Source organism: Heterodontus francisci, chromosome 10 (genome assembly GCF_036365525.1).
Source record: "Heterodontus francisci isolate sHetFra1 chromosome 10, sHetFra1.hap1, whole genome shotgun sequence".
NCBI classification, from domain to species: Eukaryota; Metazoa; Chordata; class Chondrichthyes; order Heterodontiformes; family Heterodontidae; genus Heterodontus; species Heterodontus francisci.
In genome coordinates, this window is record NC_090380.1 from 17011780 (window position 1) to 17023115 (window position 11336).

The 11336-nt window shown below is 40.9% G+C and overlaps 1 protein-coding gene across 1 annotated transcript in view; it reads left to right on the forward strand.

Annotated features, from left to right (window-relative positions):
- The window catches only part of cpb2 (carboxypeptidase B2 (plasma)), a 53715-nt gene extending 42683 nt beyond the window's left edge, over positions 1 to 11032 (forward strand). Inside the window, exons 9-11 of the mRNA XM_068040181.1 lie at positions 2929 to 3131; positions 3247 to 3331; positions 10010 to 11032. Of these exons, the coding sequence (XP_067896282.1) occupies positions 2929 to 3131; positions 3247 to 3331; positions 10010 to 10194 (473 nt within the window). The 3' untranslated portion in view covers positions 10195 to 11032. The remainder of the gene's footprint in view (positions 1 to 2928; positions 3132 to 3246; positions 3332 to 10009) is intronic.
- Positions 11033 to 11336: the final 304 nt, after the last annotated feature.

Consider the following 11336-nt stretch of genomic DNA (forward strand, 5'->3'; position numbering starts at 1 on the left):
TGGATGATCTGTGACGTAACTCGATATACTCACCTTTGCCCCATTTCCTTTCATACATTTGGTTAGCAAAAATCTATCAATCTGAGATTTAAAATTTACAGTTGATCTAGTATCAATTGCCATTTGGGAGGAGAGTTCCAAACATTCTATCACCCATTGCGTGTAGAAGTGTTTCCTAATTTTACTTCTGAAATGTCTGGCTCTTCATTTTTCGACTGTGCCCCCAGTCCTAAACTCCCCAACCAGCAGAAATAGTTTCTCTCTATGTACCTTATCTGTTCACCATAATATCTTGACAACCTCAATCAAATCTCCCCTTAACCTTCTAAATTCCAGAGAATACAGCCCTGGTTTGCGTAATTTCTCCTCATAATTTAACCCTCGAAGTCCAGGTCTTGCTTTGGTAAACCTACACTGCATTCACTCCAACGCCAATATATCTTTCCTAAGATTTGGTACCTAAAGCTACTCACACTACTCCAGGTCTGGCCTAACCAGGGCTTTGTCCAGCTGAAGCATGACTTCTAACCCCTTGTATTCTAGTCCTCTAGATATAAAGACCGCATTCCATTGGCCTTTATCATTATTTTCTATGTTTGGGATAGAAATGCAATACTGTACCAATGTGCCTCCTGGCTTGCCATAGTCATGTGACCTCTACCATGAGGCATTCTGACAGCAGGCAGCCATTACCATCAGTTTCAATGAAGACTCAGTATACACCAGACTATGACTGTATTAACACAGCTCGCAGAATCCTGTGAATTTGTGCAACCAAAAGATGATCTAATTAAAGACAGGATTGTATTAGGCATAACAGATCCCGTAGTGAGAGCACATCTACTGAGAGAGGAGAAACTTCTTCTCAGGAAAACGATCGATATGTGCAGAAGTGCTGAGGTTGTATACCAACAGCTAGACCATATTCATGGCAGAACAAACCAGGCCTTGCATTATGCTGATAGACATTCCAGGCCGAACGGACAGTAAGATCACAGACAAAGGGCAGGATGCAAATACTGCAGAGGACACCAAGCACAGGAAAAGAAGGCATGTCCAGTGTGGGGAGAGCAGTGTTCTCATTGCAAGAAGCTGAATCATTTTGCATGCAAGTGTTTGGTTAGAAGGAAGCACAACAAGCAGGTACAGATGGCCACTGGAGAGACATCAGCCGAAGATTCTGATGAATCGCTATACAACATACACCAGATTAGTTCAATCAGTGATAAATGGTTTGTGACAGTTAGAATGATGACTACAGAAGGAGAATATCAAGTCAACATAAAGTGCCAGATAGACACTGGTGCATCATGCAATATCATGACCTTCACAGCCCTGAGCAAAGTGGCTCAACATGGTGATCCAAAAATGAAACCCACGAAAGTAAGGCTGAGGCTACATGATGGCACCATACTAGTGCCAAGAGGACAAGTTATTCTGAGAGCCCAATGCAATGACAAGAATGAAGATCAGGAGTTCTAGATCATAGACAGCAAGCAAAAGCCACTCATCTTAGCAGAAGTAAGTCTAAAGCTTGGACTGGTAACTCTCAACATGCAAAAAGAGAAAACCCAGGAGATGGCCTACAGGAGCAGGTGCCGACACTGGAACGAAAACAGCTTTGCCAGTCGCAAGGTGATGCTAGTCATACAGGCGGCGAGGAAGAGGAATATCTGGCAGTCGTCTGCTCAGGCGCCTGAGGTGGAGGCTGTGGGGAAGGAGCACTTGGATTCCACAGAGCGGGCAGACAACATCAAGGCGAAATGACAGAAAGCCAAATGTCATTTTGACAAAACTGCCGAACCATTGCCAGAATTGAGCATTGGAGAGCCAGTCAGGGTACAAACCTTCAACGCTCTCAACAAAAGTCAGCCCAAGTGGAAACTTGGGACCTGTGTAGAGCAGTTGTCACCTCGATCGTATGTGGTGGAAGAGAATGACCTGATATACCATCGCAACCACAGACACATACGCACAACTGGAGAAGCTGTTCCATCACAGCAGGCGGCCAATCAGGAAGATGTGAACTCACCAACTGCACAGATCACAGAAATATTAGCATAACAAAATGTTCACCACAGTGGTGTGATTTGATAGAGGTATTCAAAATCATGAGGGGTCTGGACAGACTAATAGAGAGAAACTGTCCCCACTTGTGAAAGGATCGAGAACGAGATTTAAAGTATTTAGTAAGAGAAGCAAAAGTGACATGAGGAAAAACTTTTTCACGCAGCGAGTGGTTAAGGTCTGGAATGTGCTGCCTGAGAATGTGGTGGAGGCAAGTTCAATTAAAGCATTCAAAAGGGAATTAGACAATTATATGAAAAGGAAGAATGTGAAGGGTTATGGGGAGAAAGCGGGGGAATGGGACTGAGTAAATAGCTCTTTTGGAGAGCCGGAGTGGACACAATGGGCCGAATGGCCTCCTTCTGCACTGTAACAATTCTGTGATTCTATGATACGTCTTCTGGCTGGCATGTGAGCGGTGTCACAGGGCTCCTGTGAATGATGGCACTGGAGAACCTCCCGCACATAACCATTTTTTCTGAAAGTCACACCCTCAAATAATTCACTAATACTGAGTAGAGCTCATACTCCTGAAGTCTGAGAGCACACAGTACCACAAAATTTCAAGAAACCTGCACTACCAACCAAATTAAGTCCTGCAATTTGACCCACTGTTTCATAAAAATAAAACATTTTACACAACAATGTCCTGGTAAAGCTATCTTATATGATAAATAGTAGCAGTGGTCTGCCACTGATTTAAGATAGTACAGTAATCTAAACTGTTAGAGGGTTCAGGAAAAGAGCATAAACAATTCATGCCTCACTTCTGATGGCATACTGTCCTCCATTTATACATGTGTGTGATGAGAATTTAACAGTTCGTTTGTATAATCATTTTGGTTATTCTCTTGTGTACAGGTCAAGGGGCATCAAGCAACCCATGCAGTGAAACATACTGTGGACGTTATCCTGAGTCTGAGCCAGAGGTGAAAGCTGTAGCTAGCTTCATCAGACAGAGATCAAATCACATCAAGTGCTACATCTCCGTCCATTCATACTCCCAAATGATTATGTTTCCGTATTCCTACACAATGTCGAAGTCCAGGGATCATAATGAGTTGGTAAGAGATTACTTAAATGTTCATGTAAAATTGCACATGTGTGCACATGAACCTGCAGCCAATTTGCGTAAAAGTGTGCAGGTGAACTAAGACACAGAATTTCCCTGTTCTTTAGAATTACATCGCGTGGAAAGCAGTCACTGCTGTCAGGTCTGTGCATGGGGCCAGCTATGATTATGGAAACTCAGCAAAAACTATCTGTGAGTATGGCTATTACATTTTTAAAGTTAAGTAGATCACGTATTGAGGAGAGCAGTTCCCAAAGCAGATATTATTGCAATCAGATGATTAAGAATTCTTCTTTGAGGCATAAAATGGAATTCTGCAACATACAGAATACAGTACAGAAAGAGGCTGTTTGGTTCATCTTACCAGTGTTGGCTCTTTGGTGGAGTTATCCAATTAGTCTCACTCCCCTGCACTTTCCCTATACCCCTGTATTTTGTTCCTTCAAGTATTTATCCAATTCTCTTCTGAATGCTACATTTCAGTCTTCAATTTCCTCATGTCGCCTTTGTTTTTTTTGCCAATCACCCTAATAAACATGGGGTAGAAACTCATTTCTGGCAATGGTGCAAAACAGGCGATATTGGATCAGCTGCCCATTCAGTGAATATCAGGCGCTGCGTATAACGGCCAATTGAATCGATATGGCCCATTTTGCGCCATCGCTTGAAACAAATTTCTACCCCATAGCTTTGAATCATAGCAACTTTAATCATTACAATTTACAATGAAACACTATTGATTTAAATAAGCGCAGTCAGAGATGAATGTCGTCCCGATCTGGGAGAGAGGCACATCAAGTTTCAACAATCAAGTGCCTTACTCAGATTATTCCACTTAATACCCAACTTGGAGTCTTTGGTATCCTTGTTAAAATTGGTAGTGACCCTGCACAAAGAAACATAATGGGGAAGCTGTATAAATCTCTAACGGTATGAACCTTGTCACAGTAAATCTCTCACTTCCTTATTGAGATGTTTAAAATGAGTTATTGGGGTTTCTGAAGGTTTCATTAATATCTGGTCTAAATCATAGCTTTATCACAGAGGGAACAGAACATCGGAGCAATATTATTGATCATTTAAATGAAAAACTACAGAAAAACATAACATTTTTGATAATTAAATCTATCAATAACCCTAGAAATGCCAAATTTCACAAGGATTTCAATTGATCTCCAGTCATTGAAAAAAATCTTGAAACTATTTATTGCTTGAAGTGGCTCAAATATATTATTACTGAAAAACTTTAAATTCAAGTGCTAGTCCAGCAGAAGCTGGTAAATCTTTGAATGGAAGAATCAATCTGCCAGATTGCAGCCTTATGTCAAGAGTGGTGCTGAATAGCTAGAGGCAGAGTCAGTGGTGATGCCATCTATCTAGTCTTGTTAGAGAATCACCTGCAATGGCTTCTCACCCATCAACTCTGTGCTTGTTCACCTACATTGGTTCCTGGTCCAGCAATGCCTCAATTTTAAAATTCTCATCCTTGCTTTCAAATTCTTCCATAGCTTCATCCCTCCCTATCTCTGTAACCTCCTCCAGCCCTACAAGCTTTCAAGATCTCTGTGCTCCTCCAATTCTAGCCTCTTGTGTATTCCCTATTTTAATCATTCCACCATTGATGGCCATGCCTTCACCTGCCAAGGCCCTAAACTCTGGAATTCTCTCCTTAAACCCCTCTGCCTCTCTTTCCTCCTCTAAGGTGCTTCTTTAAATCTACCTGTCTAAGATTTCGGTCATCTATCTGAATATCTCCTTATGTGGCTGAGTGTCAAATTATGTTTGATAACACTCTTGCGAAGCATCTTGTGATGTTTAACTATGTTAAAAGTGCCATTTAACTGTAAGTTATTCTTGTTGTGGTGGTGGTGGTTAAATGCACACTAAGTGGAGATGTTGTGTAGTTAACTGCAATCAGTGCTGATGTTGTGTCATTAACTGCACCGTCAATGGTGATGTGTAAAACCTTCTTTTCCAAAACACTCAGGCTTATGGTTTGTTTTGACCCACGAATTTCAAGAGAACAAATTGATGACGCACTCAAAAGGTTGTTATGCTTAATAGGATTAATTTATTTGTACCCACCTTTACAGATTTAGAACGAGCAGATTTAAAATGATTAGAGAAAAATCAAAATGGTTACAGAAAATAATCACAGATTTAACAGGCTGAGAATGAAAAGAAAAAAACAAAACTGCTTTGTTACTTTAATCCCAGCAAATGAATGCTTCAACAATATCTAGCATTGGAATGTTCAAATATATTACCAACGAGTTATACAGTTACCCAAAGTGCCCAGCTCCCATTAATTACAGTCTATTTCCATTGCTCGGTTGGGCTTCCAACACTCGGTTGAGGTTCTCCTTCCCTCGAGTGCAGTGCTGGTCTCTTATGACTGCAGTAAAGTTCTCTGTGTGTTCAATCTCTTAAACCCCTTTTCAGTGGCTGAACCTGTATTTATAGACAGATCGCACCAATCCTATGAAGCTTCTTTTAAAAGCACAATACCCAATTCTGTGCCCTTTAAACCATATGATTTGAGCCTGCCCAGCAAGCTGTCCATCTTTCTTTCACTTTCTCCAGAAATTTTCCATTGTGTGAAGCCCCTTGCAGTTAATTTTCAAGAAAAAGATGTTTGTATTTTGCTGAAACACTCAGCTTCATCTTATCGACGTTGTACCATCCTCCCAAGGCCTATTTTTCATGAGTTCAAAATACAAGTGTCTCTCACTTGCCTGCACTATCTCTGGTGTTTTTCCAGATAGCATTTGTTTTCGTTTCCCAGTTCAGCAGGTTTATTTTATAAAGACTGAAATTTGCACAAAAGATTCTGTTTTCAGCCCAGTTTGTTTCAGAAGGGCATTTTCTCTGTGGATTCATTCAAAAAGAGTTTTTTGCCTACAGATGTTACAAAGTTAAGGGCACCATCAGTCATGACATTGTGCAGTTAAGGGCACCGTCAGTGGTTTTTTAAATTCATTTGTGGGGCATGAGTGTCACTACCCATCCCTAATTGCCCTTGAACTGAGTGACTTGCTCGGTCATTTCAGAGTCAACCACGTTACTCTGGGTCTGGAGTCACATGTAGGCCCGACCAGGTAAGGACAGCAGATTTTCTTCCCTAAAGGGCATTAGTGAACCAGATGGATTTTTACAACAATTGACACTGGTTTCATGGTCACCATTAGATTAGCTTTTCAATTCCAGATTTATTAATTCAATTCAAATTTCGCCATCTGCCGTGGTGGGATCCAAACCCATGTCCCCAGAGCATTAGCCTCATCCTCTGGATTACTAGTCAAGTGATATTACCACTACACGACTGCTTCCCCTCACGTGCACCATCAGTGGTGATGTTGTGCAGTTAAGGGCACTGTCAGTGGTGATGTTGTGCAGTTAAGGGCACTGTCAGTGGTGATGTTGTGCAGTTAAGGGCACTGACTGGTGATGTTGTGCAGTTAAGGGCACTGACTGGTGATGTTGTGCAGTTAAGGGCACTGTCAGTGGTGATGTTGTGCAGTTAAGGGCACTGTCAGTGGTGATGTTGTGCAGTTAAGGGCATTGACAGTGGTGATGTTGTGCAGTTAAGGGCACCATCAGTGGTGATTTTGTGTAGCCTGCAACACTTTTAATGTCCTGTAGTTAACTTTACTGTCGGTGATTGTCACGACGCTAGCAGCCATCAGAGGAGATGTCATGTCGGTAGTCGAACAGTGATGTCATATCGTTGAAGAGAAAGAAATAATTGCATTTATATAGCACCTTTCATGACTTTAGGATGCCACAAAGCACTTTGCAGTTATGTATGTATTTAAGTGTGGTCACATGTGATGTAGAAAAGGCAGCAGCCAATTTGCACAGAACAAAATCCCAGAATGACCAATGAGAAAATGACATGATTTTTAGTGATGTTGAGTGTGAGATAAATATTGGCCAGGACACTGGGGAGAACTTACTGCTCTTCTTTGAATAGCGTAGGGGATCTTGTTCACCTGAGAGGGCAAATCTAGCTCGTTACACAGTCAGTGGTGATGTATGCAGTTAGTTACAGTGTCGGTGATTATGTCACATTCAGTAGTGACGTCACATAGCTAGTTGCAGTCATTGGTGATGTTATGTAACCAGTGGTACTGCCAGCAGCGATGTCATGTAGTTAGTGGTGTTGGGTAGTTAACTGTGGGCGGCGCAGTGGTTAGCACCGCAGCCTCACAGCTTTAGCGACCCAGGTTCAGTTCTGGGTACTGCCTGTGTGGAGTTTGCAAGTTCTACCTGTGACCACGTGGGTTTCCGCCGGGTACTCCGGTTTCCTCCCACAGCCAAAGCCTTGCAGGTTGATAGGTAAATTGGCCATTGTAAATTGCCCCTAGTGTAGGTAGGTGGTAGGAGAATGGTGAGGATGTGGTAGGGAATATGGGATTAATGTAGGATTAGTATAAATGGGTGGTTGTTGATTGGCAGAGACTCAGTGGGCCGAAGGGCTTGTTTCAGTGCTGTATCACTCTATGACTCTAACTGCCTGGGACAGTGATGTGACAGCCTGTAACACATATAAGGGTGATACCATGTAGTTAGCTGCATAGTCAGTGTTGATGTCATGCCCTGCTAATTAGTTTGTGTGGTGTCATAATAGTTAGGTTGTGTCAGAATTGGTTAGTTGTAGATTATGAATTAGCATGTGCAGAAGTTCCATACATGTACTGACTAATGTTTAGACCACCAATTATATTTGTGTTGGTATAACAATAAAAGCAAAATACTGCAGATGCTGGAAATCTGAAATAAAAACAAAAAGTGCTGGGAAATACTCAGCAGGTCTGGCAGCATCTGTGGAGAGAGAAGCAAAGTTAACGTTTCAGGTCAACAACCTTTCATCATTTGTGTTGGTGTTGTCTCCTAAATCCGCCTCTAGTTCCTTTTCCTCATCCAGTATTTCTTCCTGATTCCTACCTTGTCATTCTTGGGCTTCTGGCTTGAAAATATCATAGCTTCCATCCTTTTTTTCTGACAGCAAGTGATCTTAACTGAGGGCAGATTCACCACCATCTTCTCAAGAGCAATTCGGGATGCGACACTCATGAATAAAAAAATCACGACAATCACTTTTTCTCTTCCAATTTTTCTCCCCTGCCAAACCTTGCCTTTAATACATTGTTCATGCACAAACCTTAAAATGAATGTCAATGCCTTATTATGAAGATAGGAACATGAGGAGGTCACTCAACTCCTCAAGCCCGTTCCACAATTCAATTAGATTGTGGCTGATCTGTATCCTAACTCCATCTACCTGCCTCAGCTCCATATCCCTCAATACTCTTGACCAGCAAAAATCTATCAATCTCAGTGTTAAAATTATTAATTGAACTATCATCTACTGCTTTTTGTGGAAGAGGATCACACTTCTATCACCCTTTAAATGAAGCAGTGTTCCCTAACTTCTCTCCTGAATGATTTGGCTCTGATTTGGAAGTTGTTTCTTTTTGTCATAGACTTCTCCATCAGTGGAAAGGTTTCTCCATTAATTACTTCCAAAATCCTAAAAACGTCAATCAGATCACCCCTCAACCTTCTATATTCCAAGGAATACAAGCTAGTTTATGTTATCTCTCCTCATAATTTAACCCTTGGAGTTCTGGTAGCATTCTGGTGAATCTGTACTGCATTCTTCTAAGGCTATTAGATCCTTTGTAAAGTGCCCGAAACTACAAAGTACTCCAGATGTGGTCTAACTAGGGCTTTGTACAGTTGTAGCAAAACTTCATCCCCTTTTATTCTAGCCCTCTAGTTTAACATGCCATTCATCCTTCTGATTTTTTTTGTACCTGACTACTATATTTTAATAAAAGCAAAATACTGCAGATGCTGGAAATCTGAAATAACTATGTTTTAATGATCTGTGTATATACCCCTAAATCTCTTTGTACCTCCACTGTTCCTAGTTTTTAACCATTTAAAAATACTTGGATCTATCCTTTTTTTGGTCCAAAATGGATGACATCATACTTACCTGGGTTGAAATCCATCTGCCACAGTTTTGCCCATTCAGTTCCTCTATCAATGTCTCTTTGTAGTTCTATGCTTCCATCTACACTACTTACTACACTGCCAATTTTACTGCCATCACCAAACTTGATTATATGGCTCTCTATTATGTTATCTAAGTCATTAATAAATATAGTGAACAGCTGAGGCCCCAGCACAGATCCTTGTCAGACACCCCTAGTCACTTACTTACTTACTGTCACGTACATGTGCTTTATTTTCGACTCTATGCCTTCTACTACCTAATCAATCTCCTAAATAGGTCAGTAGTTTGCCTACATTTCCATGAGCCTTAATTTTAGCTAACAGTTGCTTATGTGTAACCTTACTGAATGCCTCTGGAAGTCAAAATAAACTACATCCAGACATTCCTCTGTCTGCTGTTTTAGTTGCTTCCTTAAAAAATTCAATTAGGTTTGTTGGACATGACCTACCAGTTACAAGTTCCTATTGGCTCTCATGAATTTCAGTGACAGAGGGAGTCACGGACAGGCCAAATATTCATCTGATGTCCACACGCTTGCACTTCCAGCAGAGGTCACTGGACAAGGAGCAAGGAGGAGCTGGAATACCACCCGACCTTTCCACACCTAAATCAGCAGCTGAGGTCAACTGTAATTCTTCCACTGCTGCCATAGTCAACTTAGTTGATTCAACCCAGACCAGGAATCGAACCTGGGATCTGTATGTCTCAGTTACTCACTGGATGAATTAATTGACCTGTAAGATGATCTCCTCGACTGGGGACGGTTCATAAGAAATGATGGCTAGCAAATCAACATTTGTACTTCCAAAATAGATTTCTAAATCGCTTTCTCATTATTGTTACAGATTTATCTACTGGGTGTTCAGATGACTGGGCTTATGACTTGGGCATCAAATATTCATTTACCTTTGAACTTCGTGATACTGGGAGATATGGCTTTTTACTTCCACCTTACCTAATAAAACCAACTTGTGAAGAAGCTACAGCTGCTGTGAGTGAAATTCTACACTATACCATCCAAAACGTTTGAACACAGTCATCTCTGCTCAAGAGTATCAATGGAAATGTCTAGTTACAACTACTCTCTGATATTCGTATCCATAATACTGCCTTACTATTTCAGTAGTGTAGCTTACAGTCTACGCCTGATAATTCAAAGTCGTTTTCGTACCAAGTTAATTGAATTATCCAATTATTTGAATTTAGCAACAAATAACATAATGTGGAAATTCTATGCTTAAAATTTGAATTTAAATGACTTTGAATTACGAGTTTACTGTATCTGATTGAGAACAATATTTTAAATAAAGAACTGTACTATGCACATAGGTTTACTGTATGAAAAGCAATATGAATTATGCCAAATGAAATCGGAAAAACCAAAAATTCATATCTGGAGTATATTTAACAACAGACTAATAGTGGAAGCCTGATTTATGTTTTTATGTGGGATCCTGGCAGGAAATGATCTTATGCACACACAGCAGGACATAGTGTGGCTGAGTCTCCACCTAACAGGGCAGTAGTCAGTTTAATTGGCCAGCCCACCAGGCAAACCCTTGGACCAGGAAGAAGTTGGAGGTATGGCCCTCAGCTTCCTGGCCTCAGAAGAAACAAATTGAAAGGAAAACGCACATTTATAGGTAAGGCCAGTGCAGTTTTCCTTGAGGGAAGCTAACCAGGCTCAGAGTAAGCTGACCAGAAGAAAGTATTACCGAGACAGCTAACTGGAACAATGTGGTGTATTTTCTATTATTTTCTTCATTATCAAGGAGGAACCGAAATGAAGTTAAAATAAGGTGAGATTTGCTATAACTGTTGCTCTATACGTCCACTTACTGACTGTAAAATAAAGCAGCTTTAATGATTCATGTCTGGCCTTGTTTCATTAAAGTGTTAATCACTGCACCTTTCAGAAGATTGGGAAAAAGTGCTTAAGGGCATGTGCAAGGATCAAGACATTCAGTTCACGCAACAAGTTGTATCCCCTGGTTAGGCTATTGTACATCTAGACGTTAGGTGATAAAAGTAAACTTTTAACTATAAGGGACCGGGTCCACTTATGGAAGAAACTGGTGACACTGAGTATCTAAGGTAGACCCAGAATTTATGACAGTTATTTATTGGCAAAGTGTTGAAGGAATGTTTTCTTTCCCAAGAGGGGGCTTAAAA